This window comes from Ctenopharyngodon idella, chromosome 3 (genome assembly GCF_019924925.1).
Source record: "Ctenopharyngodon idella isolate HZGC_01 chromosome 3, HZGC01, whole genome shotgun sequence".
In the NCBI taxonomy this organism is placed as follows: domain Eukaryota; kingdom Metazoa; phylum Chordata; class Actinopteri; order Cypriniformes; family Xenocyprididae; genus Ctenopharyngodon; species Ctenopharyngodon idella.
Window position 1 is genome coordinate 33,418,423 of NC_067222.1, and position 24,346 is coordinate 33,442,768.

At 37.4% G+C, this 24,346-nt stretch overlaps 1 protein-coding gene across 3 annotated transcripts in view; it reads right to left on the reverse strand.

Annotated features, from left to right (window-relative positions):
- The window catches only part of prkcbb (protein kinase C, beta b), a 140,004-nt gene that overhangs the window by 50,965 nt on the left and 64,693 nt on the right, over positions 1–24,346 (reverse strand). For all 3 annotated transcript variants that reach the window (XM_051887476.1, XM_051887475.1, XM_051887477.1), the window contains 4 exons: positions 21,066–21,222; positions 20,791–20,925; positions 14,483–14,579; positions 1,434–1,577 (listed from right to left, as the gene is read on the reverse strand). In XM_051887476.1, the coding sequence (XP_051743436.1) occupies positions 1,434–1,577; positions 14,483–14,579; positions 20,791–20,925; positions 21,066–21,222 (533 nt within the window). The remainder of the gene's footprint in view (positions 1–1,433; positions 1,578–14,482; positions 14,580–20,790; positions 20,926–21,065; positions 21,223–24,346) is intronic.

Sequence of the window (24,346 nt, forward strand, 5' to 3'; positions counted from 1 at the left end):
ATCTAGTGATATGCGATTTGAAAACACTGCTTTACGAAGCTTCAAAGCTTTACGAATCTTTTGTTTCGAATCAGTGGTTCGGAGCGTGTATCAAACTGCTAAAGTCATGTGATTTCAGTAAACGAGGCTTCGTTACTTCATAAGTGTTTCGAAATTTCAATGGTTCACCATCTGGGGGTGTGACTTTGACAGTTTGATACACACTCCGAACCGCTGATTCGAAACAAAAGATTCGTAAAGCTTCGAAGCTTCATGAAGCAGTGTTTTGAAATCGCCCTTCACTAGATATTGTTGAATAAGGTCATTATTTTGTTTTTTTGGTGCACAAAAAGTATTCTCATCGCTTTAAGGTTGATAACATTAAGGTTGAACCACTGTAGTCACATGAACTGTTTTAAATATGTCTTTAGTAGCTTTCTGGGCATCTGAAAGTGTTAATTAAATAGCTGTCAATGGAGGCCTCACTGAGCCATCGAATTTCATCAAAAATATCTTAATTTGTGTTCTGAAGATGAACGAAGGTCTTACGGGTGTCATGAGGGTGAGTAATTAATGACAGAATTTTCATTTTTGGGTGAACTAACCCTTTAACTTAACTGTTAACAGTGGTATATACTTTTCTTGAAGCCATCAGCCAGCATTATTTCAACTTATTTTTTAAATACTGGGTTTAACTGCAGAATTCCTGACGAAGAATGACATTACCCATGATTTTGTAGAAAAAATCTACACCAATCAGAGAACTGGAACAAGCAAACGGCGCCCTCCCACTTCCATGAAGCACGGAGAGCAATGCAGAGTCAGTAACCCTACATTCTATATGCATCAACATCTTTAAATCAATAGTTTTATTTTTCTCCATTGCTTTTAATTAGGTTGTCATTTGCAATGCTTCATTGGACTGTTTTCCTTTCCCTCATTAAAGCTGGTAAGTTCTGAAAAACAAATACAGATTAAAATAATTATTTTTCAGACTGCAAGTTCTGGCTGACGTCAGCACTGACTTTCCTATCTGAACATGAGTGTATGAGATTGCAGAGAGCCTCAGAGTCACGTACAGACAATTGTGTCTGATGTTTGGTCGCAGCACCGAACTGGACGGGTCAGACCACGTCTGTCGTGATGTGGACGACATCAAACAGAGTCTCGGCTAATGATGCCGACAGAGGTCTAGCACTACACCTCAACATATCAATAATATCATTTTAAAATCCTGTTGCCATGGTAACTGGCAGCAGCTGGAACATGAGCCTACATGAGGATGCCCACTCACCCTCCTATTTCCCCTCTCGCTGTCTTTTAGTCCTGCGCTCCAGTAATCTTAGTTGTTTAGAGTAACCTCACAGCTCAAGACTACCTGCTGCTCGAAGCACCAGCGAGCCTACCGGATACACAGAGAGAGAGACAGAGTGAAAGACAAGAGTGAGAGTTACCTTTCCAAAGCTACCCTTGCCCAGCACCATGAGAAAGTTGAAGTCGGACAGTTTCATGCGGTCCCGGTTGCCATTGCTGTCGAATTTGGAGATGGCGTTGGAGGAAGAGCCGTCTGTTGTTTTGCTGGGACCGATTTTAGCTCTCTGTTGGGAAACAGCAAAAAGAAACAATAAGCTTGTGTTATTGTGGGGTCAGACACACATACACGTGTTTGTTTGTCTAGCATGCTGGTGACTTCCATTTGACTTCTATTGTTTTTATACTGAGCTAATGATATTTTCTTTCCCCTACTCCTAAAACCAACAATCACAGAAACCTAGGGATGCACCATATTAAAATTTTGGCTGGTAGCAATAAGCTGATAATTATTTCCATGTTATGGCTATAAACAGATAAATTAAAATATTGCACTATATTTTCTAAATAAATAAATGTATTAATAACTACTTAAAGGGGTCGTGAATTGAGAAATCAACTTTTCCTTAAGCTTTTGATATATAAGAGGTCATCATACTATAAGAATATCCTGCAAGTTTCAGAACTGAAAACTTCCTTGTTAGTCCAATAAAAGCGCTTATTGGCCCATTGAACGACCGATCCTGGAATGTGCCTATAGATAGGTGAAACCCCGCCTCCACAGAAGAAATCAACGCCTACTTCATCATTGCAACGTTAGCCCCGCCCACTGGCGTGTTAATGAGATGAGGAGGAGAGAAGAGCGATACAGGACTAAAAATAACATTACCTTTCAAAGGAACCTTATGCTAGGAATATGGTTATTTATTTCCAACAATGTGATTGTCTCAGTTGAGCTTTATTTATTTGTATTCGGTATTTTACTGTGGATTCTTTGGTAAATCAATCGCATTTCCGCGCAGGCTTTGCAAACAGACTTTTACGATATGGACTCGAAAGTAATGCAACAACATGTAAGAAACTGTGTTAATTCTAATGCCTGATCTGATATGTAATGATTCATGTACAGTCAGATGTGTCAGTAAATCAAACCAGTGACTAAACGGTCAACTTATTTCTCTTAGTACGATGAAAATAATCTGTTATTTAAACGATGATTAAATTATATAAAGAAAATGATCAAAGAACGCTCCCTTTCCAATCGTTTGAGCTGTCAATCAAACAGTGCGAGACACTCGCGCCAAAACTCCCGTTTTATTCAACGAATCTCTAGTTATATTGCATTTGCACTGTTAGTGACGATGAAAGCATTCGTTAGTGTGCAGAAATTAAGTTGCAATGACGAGATCACTGCTTTCATGCGCTCAAAAACATGTCTGAGATCGGCTTTTCATGACTGCAGCCTTTCATGCCATGATCTAAATATAATGCCATAGATCTAAATGTAATTCAGCACTTTTCATTATTAGCTAACCTTGAGAGCTGTAATGGTAAAAACGTGCTAAAAGAGAGAGTAATACTTAGCTATTTCAAATGGAAAGATATTAGCCAATCACAGCAGTGGGCATTTACACTGAAGTCTCACAGCAGGCATGCCTCTTAAAACAGAGCGCTTAAATAAAAGGGTTAAAATCAGGGTAGGAAAAATGCCCTTTATTTCTAAATTATGACAATTTTTGATGTAAAAAGCATATTAACATTACAAGTGCACCCCAAGAAACACTATAAAACCATAAAACAACAGTTCATGACCCCTTTAAATCAACCATTTTAAATGCTACAAGTGAATTTGGGCACCACAACATTATAATTCAGTATGATAAATACATATCGATTATGAGATTTGTTAAACATGACATTTAAGAGTCTTACTAAATTATTAGAGTTTTTAACATTCAGTGAGTGTTAGATGAAAGCAATATGGGTAATGTGTATGAAATAATTAGGATCAATAAATACAGATCAATAAAAAAAAACTCTAATATTAGCCGATACAGTACAGATATACCATGCATCATTTGGAGACTTATTTATACACAATTTACAAAAAGGCCAAAAATATTGATATATACATACAATATTGATGATACTGATAAATACTGTAATTGTTTTTAAGTCGGTGACTAGTTGACAGCTAATCTGTGACAAGAAAGTCACAACATTACGTTGCATGTCCACTTGTGAGCCACACTTCAAAATTGTTTGAAATCTATTCGTCTTGTCTTCGAGAATGTGCAACGATTGAGAGCACAGCAATGAGAAGAGGTTCATGAAATAGTGAAAGGAGTGCAAGAAGACAGCGAGGCACTAGGAAGCATGAGCAAATAAATAAATAAAACAAAAAACAACTGCTCCGTATGTCTTCCCAAGCACCGTCTAATCTATATTTCTCGTCTTTTTCTAATTTTTCACTTATCGTTTGCTGGTTTCCACAATGTAGGCGATTTCAGGATTTACACTTGTAGGCAAAACCTGACCCACAGACACACACAAACATAAGAACGAGCCACAGCCTGACATGACTGACATCCCTTGTTTGTTTTTCTCTGTTGATGTTACTGAATTTCTTAAGCAGGTCTATTCATCACGTCCTTGCTAAATCTGTCAAACACATGATTCAGCAAACGCTGGGTAAACCTGTCACCCAGACTGCAGATGAAGCAATTTTTGGCTATTGTGTGCATGTGTGAAAGAGACAGCATGTATCTGTAATACAAAGAGAGATATTAAATATGTCTTTGGCAGCATTTGTAAAACAGCTCTAAAGTGTTTGTTAGACATAGAGGAAGTGGGTGTGTGTCTGTTAAACTGTGGCGGTTTGTGTGTGTGTGTGTGTGTGTGTGTCTCTCGCTCTCCCTGGGTGAACGTTTAGTTTCTGGCAGGGATCTCGCTGCCCAAGCTGGCATGCTACGGAATGACAGACGGCCTGTGTAAATGTCTGTGGTTCCTTCTGTATTAAGTGTGTGTGCGGTCACAGGCCATAGTCATTAGGCCCGGTCGGCTGCAGGTTGAGGTGAATTGTACTGGCGATTTCCTTGTTCACCAACTTTATCCTTCACAGTCCACTGAGAACTGATCCATTATCTACAGCTGTGAGCCAATCACACCTACTGCAGCCTAGCAACAGGTCACGGACACACACACACACACACACACACACACACACACACACAAACACTGTCTCAAATGCTCTAAAAGCTTTTTTCATTCACAACACGTTTGCATAGCACTTGGGCCCAGGCACAAACACAACAGTGTCAAAATTTCTTACTTTGCGTTTTATGCACTGCAAACACTATTTAATATTTGTTTGTCTATCTAGCTTTTTAAATATTTATTTAAATATCTATATTTTATACAAATATTTAAAATATTTATGTGTTTTATTTGAATATTTACTTCTTACTTATTTATTTAAACCTCTCTGTCCATCATCATTTTATAGATATATTTAAAAGATATATTTAGATAAATGTTGTAAATAAATATTTATTTTATTTATTTATTAAAATGTCTTTCTTTAGAAATTTGTTTAAATATCTGTTTTATATAAATATTTTTAAATATGTATGTTTTATTTTAATACTTATTTAAATATCTTAAATATTTAAAAAATATTAAATATATCTGCATTATTTCAATATTTATTTAATAATACATTTATTTATTAATAATCAAACTGACAGGAAACTGATGAACAGATTGAATTTAGGCTTTCATTCACATATAAACATTCATCAACTCACACATCAGGTGATGTAAACGGAAGCTCAAGCATGTTCGCTTGACGTGTGCGAGAACCAACGAGGTTTGTTCTCGCACGTCAAGAATGTTCGGTTGAGCTTCTGTTTATGTTCACTGATCAATGTTTACATGTGAATAAAAGCCCAAATTTAATCTGTTCATCATATAAATCAATCGAGTCTCCTCAGAAAATTTGGACTAAATAGCTACATTCATATGGATTAGTTTTATGATCTCTTTATGAACTTTTTGAAGCGTCAAAGTGGTAGTTCTTCATTTTTTGTTCTGGAGATGAATGAAAGTCTTACGGGTGTGGAACAACAAGAGGGTGAGTAATTAATGACAGAATTTTCATTTTTTGGGTGAACTAACCCTTTAAATTACACATGCCACTAACATGATGTGATGTACAAGAGGTGACTATAATTAAAAACATGCTGAGCTGATTTCAATTCAGACACATTTTCAATCATTCCAAATGAATTTCTGCATGCGTCTCTCTTTTCCCAGGATTCCACTGTTGTTTACCAGCAGAATGAATGTGTAGGATTGCTTGGGTCCCCTCGGCCCATCCCACACGCTCCTGTCTCACTGCCCTCTCTCTCACAGCCTTTTGGAGTACATTCAATTTTAATTTTCAAACTGCTGCCATATTGTGAGGCTGGCATGCAGCTCAGTCTAGCATAGAATTCCATTAACCCAGTCCCTACTGTTCAGACGCCACACTTCACACTGTCCCTGCAGACAAACACGGACCGGCTGCCCAGCACTCAGCCGCACTCACACATCTTTGCCTCTTTTCTACCAAATAAAACTAAAATTCTGTCATTATTTACCCACCCTCGTGTTGTTCCAAACCTGTATGAGTGACTTCCTTCTGTAGAACATAAAATGAGAAATTTAGAATAATGTACCGACTAGGGCTGCACGATAATGGTTAAACTGATAATCACGATTATTTCGCTCAAAATTATAATCACGATTATTTATCACGATTATTCTATCAAAAAGGTTAATGTAGTTATGGTCTTTTTGCACATTCTTTACAAACCTACACTTCACCAAAAAGGCCTGTAGGTGGCACACCGACTTCATTTAACCAACTATGATAACTTCGTTAGATGGTAAATCAATACAAAACACATGGTTTTGGTGAGCGCTTCGTAATCTGTATTCACATTAGATTTTTAAAGCAACACAATTCGTTTGCAAATGAGACAAACCACAGATTCAGATTGCCCTGCAAATTCGTAAAGCAAAGAACAATGCTCTTTGATATGGCTAGGGACATTCTAAAATGCTTAACGTGAAAAACGCTTAACGTGGCTTAATGTACTAAGACAGTGATATTAAAAGACCGTAAACATCATAATAAACCATACTGTACCGCAAAGCAGATGAGCCCAGAATATGAACGCAATGTGTTTAGTTACACGTTAATTGTTTTCCTCCCATAGAAAACAGTTAAAGAAAAAGCTTACGTCACTTAATGTAGCCTAAGTGATATTAAAAGATCAAATTCTGCATAAACCAACTTTTCTGTATAGTATGCTTTATTAGTATAGTGTATACTAAGTTTGGTCTTTTAATGTCACTTAGTTAATTAAGCCACGTTAAGCCTTTTCACGTTAGGCATTTTCATGTTAAGAGTTTTAGAACGTCCTAGTGTCGGGATCATTTTCAACAGATTAACATTATGAAAACTGGTAAAACCTTAGGAACTTCAAAAGATAAAACGGCGAAACTCCTAATATTATTTCCAATAATTAAAAGTTATGTTCCATGTTGCATTTGTTGAAATTAATCGCTGAAGGTTTGACCATGGCAGATTTAGTCACACAAATAGTACAAGTGGCTTGTGAAGAAACAAAGACTGGCTGTATGACACTTTCATTGAAGCAGAATTTCGCTGTGGAGATCGCTAAACTCCAGCGACATGTTTGTTTTCATCAGCGCTTCTTCCGCATTTAGAGGGAGCGCGTGCACAGAGTTGCCAGATTGCACAGATTAAGTAAAACACCGGGAAGAAGGTATATAATTTTAAGGGGAAAAGCACTATTTGGGGGATTTAAACTCTTTGCATTTGGCAACCACAAGCATATCCCAAAGAAAAAACAAGTTTTCAGGCTAAATAACGAACGGACCAATATCGTGACGATTATTTAAAATCAATCGAGAGAAGCAGATATCGTTATCGCGATTAAAATACAGCCCTAGTACCGACTGCTCTGTTCAATACTATTACAATGATTGGGGACTGGAGCCCTCAAGCGTCAAAAAACACTCAAAAGCATCAAAAGTGGTCCAAATGACTAAATATGAAATATTCTGAATAACAAAATTAAAGTAGTTATTCGATGAAAAAGTAGTTATTCGATAAACACACTGTGCAGTGAATCTTTTCATTGAGTTCATTTGAATGATTTGTTAACAAATTGAACTGATTTGTTTTGTGAGTTCAATTCACTGGCTCATCATTCCAGTTAATAGCTCCAGTTAACTGGAGGGGAGGACTGTCAATCAACATCTTATATTTCAATCTGTTCTTCACCCAATCTATTATATAACAGAAGTCTTTGAATATACCACAAAAGTCATATATACCACGTTTATGATGCTTTTACAATTTTAATATCTACTTATTTACATGAAATGAATATCTCTGTTTTTTAAAATATTTATTTAAATATCTGTTTTATATAAATATTTATTTAAATATCTGTTTATATTTTATTTGAATATTTAAATATATCTGTCTACCTTTTTAAATATTTAAAGCTGCAGTCTGTAAGTTTTGCCTCTTTGTCGCCATCTCTGTTTGAAACCTGCAATTGCAGTTATTTGCAGAATTATCATTTTTACGTGGGTTGTGCCTTTGCACGAATCCTCAGCGATGAATCCAATGTTTGGTGTCAGTCACCGCACCGATGTGGATACTGTACTTAGGAATCACAGATTATACATCTTGGAAGTATGTCCAAATTAGGAATTTTCACTGGAAAATGTCATCTGAACAAGTAACATGTCTGCCATTTTTGTTCTGACCAACTGAGAAAAAAAAAGCAATAAATCGCATTGCCAATAGTGATTAAATCTAACGGCCGCTTAACTCATATCACGTCAAACCATGCAAATTATTATTATTGTTACACTTTGTTCTCAAATTGTTGCAATTTGCGTGACTGTGTATTTAGTGTGTATTAGCGTTACCTATAGAGTTCAATTTCTGTAGCCACTCCGCAGTCGGAAGTCTTTTGCTTTTGACTACAGGTGAATCTCTAGTTGTCACTGATGATTGTTATTTGGACCTTTCTGGATTAAAATCCGCAATCAAAATGATTTTTCTTTATTGCAGCTGCTGTTAGAAAAGTCTATAAATGATCCGCCACCTGTAGCATCCTCCCATATGCCATATAACCTACTAGCTGGGACTCATGACGCATGTAATGACGCAAAGACGAACGGTTGCATGCTCGAATTTCCCGTGGAAACCCACCAGTACCATCCGGATTAGAAAATTTTTTTACAAGCTTACCTTTACAAGCTTACATTTTTACAAGCTTACCTTTGTAAATTGGGAAGTCAAAGAGATAGTTTTGAACACTGGCTGGTTATGTACTGGCTCAAAAATTTATTTTGAATAATTTTGAACCAAAAAAAGTTACGGACTGCAAATATTTATTTAAATATATGTTTTATTTAAATATTTTTTGAATATCTGCAAGTTTTCTATTTTATTTATTTTTTAAATAAAATTATATAATAGGATTTTTTCATTTAATTCATGGGACTGACAGAAAACAATAGAAGGGATGTTATCTGGAAATTATTGCTCACTGCTTTTTGGGCACATCTGGAAACATTACAGTTAACAGCTTACTGGAGGAGAGGACTGTCAGTTGTATATATGTTGTATATATCACTTTATGATCCGTTTCAATGGTTTTGCACCCTTTTTGAAGCTTTAAGGTTCCAGTCTCCATTTAATATAATTGTTTGGAAAAGAGCAACCAGCACATTCTTCAAAATTTCTCATTTTGTGTTCCACAGGGGGAAAAAAGAATAAATGATGACAGAATCTTCATTTGTGGCTGAACAATCCCTCTAACATAGCTCATAGAGTTTTTCCCCATCTCTCAGTAGTTCAGTAGGTCCGATCTGTAGATCTGTGGTCAGGGACATGTGGCCTCTGGGGAAAAGCCATTTAAAAGAAGCTCTATCTCTCCACCAAAACCACAAGTTGAGTGGCGCCATTGATCTCTGCTAACACACACACCATACATGCACACACAAAACACTCTCCACCTTCTCCTCCTCCATCGATTGCAGGGCGTGAACGAGCGATTAGCTCTGTATCCAGCTAAGAGCCTCATCACTGGACTAAGGCAGTGTTTCTTTTGTGAAAGCAAACATCTCAGCCATATTCTGCGCAGCAGTAAAACCCATCCACAAGCACTCACACAGACATGCAACAACAAACGCTCTGCCCGACGACCCAGTGACAATTTTATTTGTCTGATTCAGAATGGACAGGATGGATGCAAGAGAGGAAGAAAGAGAGAATGGGAAGGGAGGGATAAAAATGAAAAAGAGACAAATGCTAATGTGGGTAGATTTCCACTGAGCTGAATGCGTCGCTTTCACCGCGCTTCACTGCACACAAATACAGTCATTTCTGCACAGCAGTGTGGAGGGTGGAGTGAGAAAGAACAAAAAAAAAAAGAGCAAAACCATGAGAGGAAGTCATTTGTTCATAGTGGTGAGATGTGGAGGGAGGTGGTCACATCTTGACAGGTCAAATTACAGGTGAATAAAAGTTGAGAAGATGCTATCAACAGGAGGGCAGCTATTAGGCGAGACGACTTAACAGTTCTTGATTACACCTCTGACACACACACATATATAAACAGAAATGCACACATCCACAAAAGATGGCATCATGCAGAAATAATACTGTTTTCATACAGGGATGAAAGGCAGTCTTGGGGAAGAGTTCACCAAAATTAGCAATGCTAACGTGCCAGCTCAGCTGTTTTCAAAATACTTATTTATCACTCAGCAGTATTCTCAGCAGACCCTATTTAACATCTTTTTTTTAGTAGCGAAGAAAATGTTTAGTTAATTATTCCTTTTTATTATTTTTATTCAAGATGAAATCATTGATTAAAATTACTGATAAAAAATTGCATTGTGTGTGAAGCTGAAATACCTCTTTATAAAAGGAGATTTATTTATTGGTGATTTGAACTTCTTTAGATTTCCATGTTGAATCAGTGCATCAGGAAAACCAGAGTAGATATGATTTATATCTACCAATTATATCTACTTTATCTATAAATATACCATACTTTTTCACAAAGCCATAACAAAAATACAGACTGAAAAATGTAATGTTGCAATGCAAATTGCATTTATTGTTAATGTAGTTAGTGCAAATAATAAAACATAATAAAAGCTTTAGTATTATCAGTGTTTAATGTACATTTACACTGTCCTAAAAAAGTGACTTGCAATTCATTAATCACAATAATCATTTTCATAACATAACATAAAATAACATTAAAGGACAATGGTGACATTAAAGGTGCAATGTGTAAATTTTAGCAGCATCTAGCGGCGAGGTTGCGAACTGCAACTAACGGCGCACACCCCTTGCACCCCTCCCTTTCGGAGAAGCTACGGTGGCCGTCTGGCCGACACAAGATAAAGATGTCATCGTCTGAGACAGCAGAGTAGCCAGTGGAGCAATGAGGTTTCTTCTTACTTCTAACAAAGAACAGCCTCTGCTTCTAATAAACCAGGTGACTACTACTACTACTACTACTACTTCTTCGTGCGTATTCAACGTAGCGACGATGCAAGCTACCTCTAAAAACACGAACGATTTAGAAGAACATCAACATAGTAACGAAATTTGCTCTGTAGAGTGTTTGTCTGTTTAGGGCTGCTGTAGAAACATGCCGGCGCATAATGGTGACTTGACATGGAGGGGGGACCCGCGGTGTATGTGATAGAAATGGCCCATTCTAAGATAATAAAAACATAATGATTCATTATGTAAGGTCTTTATGTACCACTGAAAACATAGTTATGTACACATTATACACAGCACCTTTAGTTTTTTTATTCAATAAAATGTGTTTTCATAGTTTGTGTTGTCCCTTATCAATGCAAAGTCATCACAAAATGATAAGGATTTATGCTGATCCAAAATCTAACGTGCTGGTAATCTTTTTGTGCTAATAAATGAATTAAATATATATATATATAAAATCTGACATTTATTATAGTGACTTTTTGTGATTGACTTGTAGAGTAGTACCAACAGAGTGCTTAAGCTTAAATTAAGAAGTGTGCCACTTGGCAAAGAAGTTTCTAAGTAAGTAATTAGTGTTAGAAAATGTTCTTTTTAAATAATGTAATGGATTCGGATTAAAAAAAAAAAGAAAAGAAAAGAAAAAAAAAGAGCGTCACGTCATTGACCCCTGGGCAAGTTGAGTCTATATGAACATTTGTATCCATATAAAACATGAGTTGATCCAAAATGAGTGTGAGATAATGAGTCACTTCCCTGTCTCTGTTTTCATGCTGAGCCAAATCTGGCTATAACTCACGACGCGGGAACAAAAGTTGACATGAGGCTACGGCTCCGAGTGTTGTGAGATGTGGGCGTTCTGGTCCTACAGCACAGGAACAGGAATGACCGTCTCTGTGTTACTGACACGGATCCTGAGGGAGGCCTGCCGGTCAGTCTGTGTGCGTATGTGTGATGGAGCTGCTGGCAGGTAGCCTGATACAGACTCGGACTTAATGAGCTCAATATGAGCACCAACAGGCCAATCCTTCATCTGCCCCCTTCGCCCTGACCGCAAACACCCTATAAAGAGGAACTGACTCGCTAGCCTTTCCTACATCGCCCATCCTGATGCTCTCAAATAGAGCCTAAGCATTTTCCCCTCATAACCATTCGGTCTTGAAGCATGCTGGGAATGCAGGGTCATTTATTCTCAGCCAGCAAAAATCGAACAACACAGATCGGAACAAGACACCAGATGTGATGCTAATCTATGACAGAATTGCTCTAAAGCTTGTGAGCTGCCTACAGAGCCATCACAGACAACACAAAGGCTGCTTCATAATTCAAAAACAACTTAATTATGCTGCCTTGTAACTTAATATAAATTCCAGTTTATATAATTACATGATATAATAAGTCATTTAATATACAGTCGTTTATATAATATAATTATAATCATCCTCTTCAACTTTATAATCATCATCATCATCTTGGCAATATAAACTGTTAATAGTAATAATAAATGTTTGCAATATGTAAAATAAATAAGTTGTTATTATGCTGTTATTATTATTATTTTGAAATAATGTAACCATTAAGTTACTAAAAGAGAGACAGAAACCTCTGATCTTAAGAAAATGATCTTAATTTGTGTTCCGAAGGTCTTAAGGATGTGGAATGACACAAGAGTGAGTAATAAATGACAGAATTTAAATTTTTGGGTGAACTAACCCTTTAAGTTGTGTAAGTTCCAATTCACTATCTCACTGTCTCAGAGTACAAAAGGAGAGAGACGGATAAAGAGAAAAGGTAAAGAGAGAGGCAAAAAAAAGACTTAAACAGATGAGTTTTTCTTCCATGATGTGTGAAATGCCAGCCATCAGATGAGCGACAGATTGACCATTTCTCACATTTTGCATTATGCATCACACCAGTGTAGGAAAACTGCCAGCTCAGACACACACACACACGCGCGTGCGCGCACACATGCACACGCACATGCACACACACACACACACACACATGCACACACACACACACACACACACACACACACACACACACACACACATCGCTAAACTTCACATTGGGCTGTTCATAAATAATACCATCATGCACTACGTCCACAGCTGGGTCTGCTCTCGAGAATATCTGAATTATGCAGAGACCTGCACAGTCCGTGCCCCTTCACACACACACACGGCACAGACAACATGCATGCCACACGCATCACATGCACGCACCAACAGGCACAAACCAACTGTCGAGACCATTTTCACCTATCAACTTAGTGGGAAACATGTCTGAACTACTAACTACTATATGCTCTCAAAAGACAGAGGAAACCAGAGGAAAGGGGATTTTAAAAATGTGCCCGAATCAATCTATGGAGAAAAAAACCCAGGATTCAGGAGCTTTGTGCTGGTACCTCTCAGTCAGCTCTATTCTGTATTCAAATTGGGACGTACGGAGCAGAATGCAGGTTGACATGAGTGTGATTACTTTGGGAGGAAGCTGGGATTTGCCAATGTGTTATTTGTGCCAGATTTGTCAGTGAGTGATATATGCTTCATGCACAAAGACCTCTCTCTCTTTTACCTTCTTGCACTTAGTTGGGAGAGAGAAAATCAACATCAAATCAAATCTGGCCCTATTTACTTTTTTTTTTTCATTCCTCGACTTATTAGGCATGATACCAGCATATTCCAATAAAAATGTTTGCCTTCACAATCTTTTATCAAAATATAATCATTTTGTTGTGTGGTTATTTTGGTATTGAAAGGAAAGCGGGCAGCACATTTACATATTCATCTATACGTCACTCTCAGCAGTGTGGGCGGCGTCTGGATGTTCACTAACAATATATCACTGCTCACGTATTTCGAACTACTTTTTATCCCTAAGCAAAGAACAAAAAAGAACTTCGCTGTGAGTATATCGGGGCCTTTACTTTTTAAGCCTTCCTCCAACCATCTGACTCCATTCTGTTAAGTAACACCCACTTTTCTTAATTCAATCAACACGCAATTAATAAAATCAAACCCCGCCTTACATTTATTTCTTTTCATGTCAGATTGAGTTATGAATAGAAAATGAGTTATGAACAGAGTTTCAGGTTGACTTCAAACCAATGCAGAATGGAGAATATATCTACTACCGGCCCAATACATTACTACATTACATCATACAAATAACAAATAGTGATAGAAAAACAAAACAAGACACAAAATGAAACGAAACATAAAATGAAAGAAAACAAACAAAAATAAACAAAACAAAACAAAAAGAAACTAAACAAAAAACAAACAAAAATGAAATAAAACGAAAAAAAAAAAAACTAAACAAAAAAACAAACAAAATGAAATGAAACAAAAAACAAAACAAAAAGAAGCAAAACTAAACAAAAAGAAACCAAACAAAACAAAACACAACAGCACAACTAACTGTGCCTGTTATACATTGGTCTGGTTCTAGACTTTGAAGTTGTGGTATTCAAGTAGGAATTTAAATACATAGCGATCGACAAACACACACACATATACTCTGGCACACCCCAAAAAAAAAAAAAAAAAAAAGCCCATACACACTTACCTCAAACTTCTGCCGGAATTCCTCATTGCCTTCTTCTCCCTCTGCTGGGACAGGTACATTGAAGTACTCGCCCTCTTCCTGACTGAGCAGCTTAAACCTGTATGTATGTGTGTGTGTGTGTGTGCATGTGTTGGACAGAAAATAAGGCATAGTTAGATGAGTGCAGGATCTCTGCAGTATCACATATGGTTCAGTAACAGACATTAAATCCTCCTCTGATAATGGCTCCATCTGGCTGCTATAGGAATTGCGTACTGCTCGCGCACTTTCCTGAAACGGCACATTTTGCGAAATTACCTCAGCTCATTTAAACCATTCATATGCTTACAGTTTCCCTCACAGCAGGGATGACCTTGACTATGATCATGTGTGGAGAGGAATCCAACCGGTTTGAGTTGCCCCCAAACAGCTTTCAAAAGTCTGAGGGACAGCGTGATACCCCGTCTCATATTTAGCTCTTCTAACATCTGTGCTCCCAGATAGCAGAAAATCAGCTTCCTGTTTAACGGTGTGAGGTGACCATTGCTGGGTTTCCACCTCCTTTATTGCTACTGATGTGATAGGAGGCCCAGTGTTCATCTTGTCTCTGGTCTGTGCGGGTGTGTGTGTGTGTGTGTGTGTGTGTGTGTTGTGTTTATGACTGGAGATGAGTCATGGCTGCAGTGCTCTCCTACTACACTTCTTCCTTCCACAGCTAGACCTCCAGAGGCTTTAGTGTGTGTGTGTGTGTGTGTGTGTGTGTGTGTGCGCGTCTCCATCACATTCATAGAAACAGGAAAGAGCATGAGAATGGCAGTTAGCATGAAATGACCTGGATGATTTTTTTCTTATAGGTCAGGTAATTTGATGCATGAATTTATTAAATTACTTTATTAATATTATTATTTTATTTATTATTATTGTTATATATTTGTTATGTTACACAAAAAATGTTCAATGTTTTTGATCTCTTATGCTTACAGAGGCTGCATTTATACAGTAAAAACAGTAATATTGTGAAATATTATTACAATTTAAAATAACATATTTTAATTTATTTTAAAGTGTAATTTATTCCTGTGATGGAAAAGCTGAATTTTCAGCATCATTACTCCAGTCTTCAGTGTCACATGATCCTTCAGAAATCAGTCTAATATGATGATTTGCTGTTCAAGAAAATTTTTTTTATCATTAATGTTGAAAACAGTTGTGCTGCTTATTTTTTTTTTGTAAACTATGATACTTTTTTATTAATGAATAGAAAGTTCCAATAAAATCTTCTGTAACAAATTGTCACTTTTGATCAATTTAATTAATCCTTGCTGAATAAAAGTATAATAAAACATAATAAAAGTGACACAAAATTTGCATTCTGGGACTGCTTTTGCAAAGGATACATTTGATGCAGTTTACATGTTGGTCAGAGACTTTTATGAGTCATGGCTAAACATGGCCATAAGCAGGTGGTGATATCAGAATGCAGGTCATAAATATTAATTAGCTCACATTGAATTTTGAATGTTTTATACGTCTTTGTCACTGAGAACAAGTTTTACTGTTTCCAAGTTATACTTTATCTTTTAATATTAATTAATCTGGAGATCAAGTGTGAATACAGCTGAAATGTCAACAATTTAATGTCAAGATGCAATTAGAAATAAAATATATCAAATTATTTAAACAATTAATATTATCAATAGTCCACTGATTGACAATTTATCTGCATAAAAGTTTGAATATAATATAATATAATATAGAAAAATATGCACCTTTACATTTTTTGGCAATTTCATAATGCTTTCAGTGAATAAAATGTTACCATAATTCACAATATAAGTACTGTTTTATCTGACACTGTATTGTTGCAAGTTATTGGACAATCAAAACCATTAACTCGTTTTATATCCTGTACAAATAATAATAAAAATAATCTTGTTTCCTTCAACAAAGTTGCTCTTTGTCCCTGTTCTCATACTCTGTCCACTAGCAAATATGAATGAGTGTGGCGTCGAGACAGTGACAGCTCTGACAATGACATTGTGATCATGTGGATCTGTCCTGACTGAAGGTCCACTGGGGAGCAGAAACGTCTCATCTCTAATCTGACACTTTGTGCTTTGCTGTCAGGTGGCAGGAAGCAGCCATTGAAGTCACATATGCTCATTACAGCTACAAAACCTCTGAAACACCCTTACAAAACATACACATGCATCTCATCATTACACCATCCAGTAACAGTCACATCTGGAGAGCAAAACACAGGGTGCTTCTCAATCAGCTCCCTAGTTCAGCAGACAGGGCACTGATCAGGGACTGGGCCATCAATTGCAAAATCCTACCAGTGCACTGAAACGTTCGCTCCTTATCGAAAGCTCTGAAGCGTGAAACATAAACCACGTGAACCAAACCAACTCACTACGCATAATGACACGTGATAGATGTTTTTTTTTAAATAGAAACCATTATTTAATTATTCAACATAAACATACATTGCTAGGCAGGTAATGAACATAATCTAGCTAACATTTATAATTTATGGCTAAAATGTTGCACAAATATGTACCAAGTATTTATCATAATGTATTTTAAATAACATTAATGTTGGAAAGATATCACTTCTGCTGTTGTTCATAAATACCAGTAGTGACGTTGTCACATCGCCGGAAATAGAGTCATCATTGTCCCAATGTGTAGTGAGCCAGGGTCCTTATCGGTGCCTGAATTCATGTACACGATATACTGATTCACAACCTAGGAAGCTAGGGAGCTGATTGAGACGCACCCACAGAGAGAGGAGACGCTAAAAAAGGAAAACAAAAACATAAAACTAGTCAACCTCACTAATCAATGACTTGATTTTTGCCATTGTGACCAAACCCTACAGGTCAATAAATGTATGCTATAAAAAAAGTATTTCAAAAATTCCATTAAAGGGGACCTATTATGCCATTTTACATTTTGAGTTTGTTTTTGGGGTCTACTAGAATATGTTTTAATCTTTGAATGTTCAAAAAACCCCATTATTTTTCACATATTTCACCTTGTTGCAGCACCTCTCCTTCCAGTCTGTCAGTACCGCTCTGAAGTGCATTTCCCAAAAGCATCGTTAGCCAACTATGGTCGTAAATCCCATCAAAATCAATTGGTTATGACGGAACTTGCGACCATAGTTCGTTTTGGGAAATGCACCCTTGTTTAGTTCCTGTCTCTATGAAGCCCCTCTTTCTGAAAAGCGCAATGTGCTCTGATTGGTCAGCTCCGAGTGAATTTAGAAAATGTCTCACCCTTTACCATAACCAAGTTTTCAACACTAACTCAACTCAATCAGGCCTCTGCCTCTTTATTTTGTGTACGCCTTGGACGGAAATTATTTAAATGAGGTATATTTTGACATGTACTGTACGTTCCCAGAAGAAAACTCATCACTTTGAGGGAGTACAGAAACAGTGCTTACTGATATAGAGAATAACTTAATTTGGAGTGACTTTGTGCTAACTTTGCAGACCTTTTTCATGCTCAAGCAACAACATTACACACTAAATTAAGTTGAAAATGTAAAAAAGCATAATTGGCCCTTAAAATGTTGGGAAGGTTAAACTTTCCCATTGTCTTATTTCAAGCAGAATGTTATTTTAAGGTTAGTGTAACATCCTTTAAAGCATTCTCTCAGCTTCATCTGTAACCGTAATGAAGCGTAACTTTATTATTACTTTTTCAATAGTGGGTTGTCCTGTCGAATAGATATAAACTCATTATCTCATGTTTTCAACATCAAGAAATAAGCAAATCTTCATATACTTTTGTTCACCTCTTCTTCCTTGCCATGTATGCATGTTCATAATAACTAGTTTACATACCTGTACGTATTCATCTTTAGGGAGTTTTTAATAACCACTGCCTCCTTTAGCTTGCAAACTGGTGGCATGGCTCTACATTTATTTAAGCAGCTTTGGAAAAATATTTAATTGTGAAAAGTGCTAAACAAATGAAAATAACATTTAATTCAGCTAAAAATGTGTAAAAAACAAAACAAAAACAAAAAAACAACAAAACACAAATATATTGTAGAAAAAAAGTCCCTTGTAAAGGAATCATGATTGAGTGTCCCTGGCATTTAAATGTTTGAAAAGCCCTACCGCAGACATTAATATATTTTTAACGTTTTCACAGGGCCCTATCATACACCCAGCGCAATGCAATGCCAGGCGCGACGCAAGTGTTTTTTGCTAGTTTCAGCCCTACTCAGCCCTATTGTTGGCATGTTGCTATTTTGAGGCAACTGAAAACGCCTGCGCCATTGACCAACAAAAACCTGGTCTAAAGTCAATGTCGCAGTATTTTTCTGTTATATAAAGGGCGCATTAGTAATATGCGCTTATAGGCGGGTACACAACATGCGTACACTCTTCTTATTACACACACAGGGACGCGCAGCAGCATACAAACATGCCAAATATTAAAAATAAAAGGATTCCCCTCTCTGGAGAAGCGTTCAGTCTTTACGCTTGCAAATTCCGCCATGTAAGTAGCGAATCCGCCATGGTGCAAGCGCAACTGGCTTTTAAAGGGAATGGGAGATGAGACTCAGATTGGTTTACGCCCAAAACACACCCATGACTCATTAAGAGACTAGGTACACTCCTTTTGGACCATGTGCCAACCATTTTCCCCATCTTTAAACTAGCCAAAGTGGATTCGGACACGCCCTAAGTGTACCTGCGTAATGAGCTTCAGACCAAGCGCTTAGATCGTTAAAATAGGGTTTACACAACCTCAACATAACGCTATCCCATGATTGTGGAACATTATCTGTTAGGCAGGGCTGTTCGATTCCTAATTTTTTGGAATCGAGCCCGATTCCAATTCCTGGTTCTAGAATCGATTGGAGTCGATTCCAAGAATCGATTTCTCCTTCTGTTTTCGATTCTTTTTCGATTCTTGTTTTTTAGATTTAAGGAACCTATCTCACCATGACTACAGGGTATTAAAGTCGTAGAAAGTAGCCTTCTCATAACATGAAGCTTTATTAATAATAAAAAGGTACATTTTAAATTGTAATTTTGGCTGCATTGCACCTAAATGGGTCATAGTCCATAGCCCAGCAGTATCGCTTTAAAAAAAAAAAAAAAAAACCCTTAGATAGACACGAAGTGTCTACATGTGCACAGTTCAGCTGAATTATGAAGTTTACTTTAACTGTATGCTTTGCCCAGAATAAAAATATAAAGCAAACTGTACAATAACCAGAACATTAACAACAACACTGGTATAAGAGCGCGTGATTCTGTCAATCAGATGCGTGGGGAAGTTGTTTTTTACTAGGCTATATAGCGATTAAGGCTCTGAGCCAACACTGATCTGTGCTCACGACACGTTTTCTTTCAGAATTATTGGCTGATAGAAAGAAAAGGATTTAAAAAAAAATAGCATTTTATTTAAGATAAAAACCAATCGAGACCCTCGATCAAGTCATGATCTATTCTCTCGTAAGTCCATGCAGCGCTCAAAAGTGCAGAGAGCATAAGCCAGATTCACCGTAAAATAACGCCTGAATAGGTTTTTGAACTGGTTCATTGACATGAACTACCCGGAAGAACCCTTTTGAGGAAATGAATCGGACTTCAAGTCACTATTAGCAAGCAATAGGCAAATTTATTGATAGTTTTGAACTAATAAAGGCCCTAAATGAGGAGTCGATTCCCCTTAATTGAATCGATTCCAAACGCCTTGGAATCGATTCTTTTTGGAATCGATTCCCAGCCCTACTGTTAGGTGAGAAAGAACTTCTAGATACTTCAGTCTCTAGATACTTGTACTGGCTAGACAATATAGGCTACAAGAAAAAAAAAGATCTAACAACTGACAGAGAGAGAACATGAAGAAGAGAGCAAAGATTTAATGTGGATCTGACCTTTGTCATTTAACTCAATTCTGTCACATTACCTGCATGTTTAAGCATTCACGGGGGGCTCATGCTGATTCAAAAATACACAGACCCTAGCTGACAAGATGTGTTTTGAGCAGGAATGGGAGTGTGTGTGAGCAGAAAACAGGAGTGGAGAGTTCTTAGATGAAGAGCTCTACTAGAGGGAAGGAAAGACAGGCTGAGGACTTCTGAAAGAGCAAGAGTCTTCAAATCCAGAGGAGACAACAGATGACTGAACCAGTTAGATGTGTATGGACTGCTGCACGTCTGCGAATTCCTGTGATATGCAATGCGGTTTAGCTGACACAAACTTTTTAATATTAGTGTGTACACAATCTGGTTGACCCTCAGGGACTTCCTCATTTCCACTGATGTATATGTGTGTGTCAGCAGGCTTTCTCACCATCCGTTCACTCCTTGCTTCTGAAGCTCCGAGATGCCGAAAGACAGAGAGCCCATAAAGTCGTTCCGGCTGGTCAAGTCCCAGTCCCAGATCTCCACAGACAGCCTGCGGTCCTTGTCAGACTCCTTCAGATTACTGTAAGACACAGAGCGCAGGAGGGAGGAGGACAGAGACGGCAAGAGATGGAGACAAAGAAATCAAGCTGAACATTTGATTTTGCATTTCACAGACAAACAAATTACTGATATTTTGGCAGTGCCACTAAGCTTCCTTACAATGTGAATGTCTCGTTCCACGTGGGATTCAGGCAGCACTTGATGGTCTTGGTCTTCTGTTTGCTCTCACTCTTGGGGTCAGGGATGAGTTTTAGTTTGACATAGGGGTCAGATAGGCCATTCGGGTCCATGGGCACCAGGTTTTTCGCTTCTTTAACTGTAATGTAGAAATATAGGATATATCACAGACACATAAGGACCTAAAGACCAAGATTTCAGAGGTTTAACTTTTGTTAGTGTGCAATCAATGCTTGAATCAAAAGGTATTACAGTTTGTGTCAGTTGGAGCTTTGATCAATAATTATCACATCTTAAGCACTGTTAATGTTTTTGGAGTAGCTACAGCAGAACTGACATAAAAATGCATTATTTGCAATGCAAAGTATTTTTCCTGCCTTCCAATACTGTTCAAGTGCAGGTTGAAGGAGCATTTCATTTGTTGGACCTACTGAACAACTGGAGCATTCTCTGAAAAAGTGACCATTTTGAGTCAGAACAAGGCATCGTGTTTGTGAACTGATTTTATTGATGCATGTTGTTCATGAACAAGGATCTGCTGACGAGATGTTAATCATTCAAGCCAAAATGTGAGTCAATCTCACAATTATCATGGATGTTATTGAAACTCATAACTTATTTTATTATTACAGCTTGATAAAAGTCATGCCGAGCAGTTGACAAAATGGAAACCAAATTGTACACTATCATTCATAAGATTTAAAAATATTTATATATTGTCTAGTCACTTAGTAAAGTTAAAAATTAAAATTAAAGGGTTAAATGGGCCTCCATTGACAGCAAGATAATTAACACTTTCAAATGCCCAGAAAGCTACTAAAGACATATTTAAAACAGTTCATGTGACTACAGTGGTTCAACCTTAATGTTATGAAGCAACGAGAATACTTTTTGTGCACCAAAAAAAACAAAATAATGACTTTATTCAACAATATCTAGTGATTTCAAAACACTGTTTCATGAAGCTTCGAAGCTTTACGAATCTTTTGTTTCGAATCAGTGGTTCGGAGTGTGTATCAAACTGCCAAAGTCACGTGATTTCAGTAAACGAGGCTTCATTACGTCATAAGTGTTTCGAAATTTCAATGGTTCACGTGACTTTGGCAGTTTGATACACGCTCCGAACCACTGATTCGAAACAAAAGATTCGTAAAGCTTCGAAGCTTCATGAAGCAGTGTTTTGAAATCACCCATCACTAGATATTGTTGAATAAAGTTGTTATTTTGTTTATTTGGTGCACAAAAAGTATTCTCGTCGCTTCATAATATTAAGGTTGAACCACTGTAGTCACATGAACTGTTTTAAATATGTCTTTAGTAGCTTTCTGGGTGTTTGAAAGTGTTAATTATCTTGCTGTCAAAGGAGACCTCACTGAGCCATCGGATTTTATCAAAAAGATCTTAATTTGTGTTCTGAAGATGAATGAAGGTAGAACGACATGAGGGTGAATAATTAATGATGGAATTTTCATTTTTGGGTAACTTAACCCTTTAAGTTTTTGAAAGGATATTTATAAGACAATAAAACAACACAAAATACATTTTGTAAAATATATTAATATTATAATAAATATCAATATATTTCCCTTCTCAAGTAATTTAATCATGTTTTAAGGATGTCTAAATATTTCTACTAGAAAACAAAAAGACACTGAATAAAAAAATGTTCAGTGTAGGATGTCAAGCACCTGATCTTGTGAACCCTTTACCCCTCAAAAGCAATAACTACGGACCCGAGATGTGAGTGAATAGCTGTCAGTCATTTATTCTTACATCTCATGAGCCCTCAGAGCCATGTGGGGGCAACGAATGCACACAGACTATCCCAGTAATTGGGGTTGACCTCAGCACTTGACCAGTACAACAATTAATGCAGGAGGCTGCTGTGGCCTTGAGATTTGTGGCTAGCGTAATTTCCATAATGAGTGGTGTGTGAAGGTAGGCTTAGCTGTTCATTAAGACAGAGGCGTACTGCAGCGCGGATACAGGAAGAGAGATGAGTTTCTGCCTGAACTGTCGTGCTCAAGGAGCAGGGTTTATTTTGCCAGCTAATGAATGTTACACACAACATGTTTGTTCGGAAAGACCCCCGCACAGAGCAATTAAGCAAGCGGGATCACTGACCATGTAAGAATATTTACATGAAGATATCAAAAGCTTTGACCTACAAGATACGCTCAGTTTTGTGGCTCGAAGATGTAGGAAGCTCATAATGTTACCCAGCTGATTAAAAAAAATACTCATTAACATAGTAACATATAACACAGTTGATATTTTAACAGGCAAAGATGTAAAAGCCTGTACGAATATAATTAATGCTTCTGCAAATAATTAAGCAGCACTGCTCCCTTTAGGTGAAAAACAGCACTGCAATTCAATAGCAAATGGTCGATTTACTCGAAAAATGAGCTTTATTGGTGCTCGGAACAGATCCAGAACTGACTGGATCCATTAAGCTGATGTAAGGGCAAGAATTTTTTTGTGACACAAGTCTTCATTCACAAAAACTAGCCGCATAACAAGTGCTGACAACACACTAAACACGGTCACCCAGTGTGCCTCACTAACATTTATCAACCCGCAAGAGCTCCGGTGGTCAAACAGAGTGTGAGTGCGAGAAAGATGAGGTGGAAAGGACCTTTTAAAGGCAGAACGGCCGCCCCATTTCCATCCAGGTATTGGTCAATTCATTAGATTTAAGTGACAGGCCTTTGAAATGCGCGACAGGAAGTGGCCCCATTCATCTTACTGTACGCTCAGCAGATCCGCGGCACCACCGCGTGACATTAAATTATAAAGGACAGCGTGATGGATTAAAAATGTCTTTTGCGCTCAGGGCTGTCTGCGCCTCCGTTCTTTCCATGGTGCAGCTCAGCTCATTAGCCGCTAGCGGGCTAAGGGCTGTTAGTTAATTCTAAGGGAAAATGGGAGTTGAGGCTCGCGGGGTGAAATAGCTCAGGATTGAGCTTGAAAAGAGGGACGCATGGCTGAATATGGAGCAGTGTGTTGAGGCTAATGTCACTTATACACACCCGCTGATGCACAGATCCAAGCCTACTTTCCTCCAGAGAGCATTAAAAAACATTATTGTTCCAAACCTGTATGATATTTTTTCTTCTGTGGAACATAAAAGATGATATTTTGAAGAATGTCTCAGGGTGTTTTTGTTTTGTTTTGTTTGTCCACAAGATGAGAGTCAGTTGGGTCCAGAACAACACTGTATAGATAAAAACACTTTTCAAAATACTCCTTTTGTGTTCTTC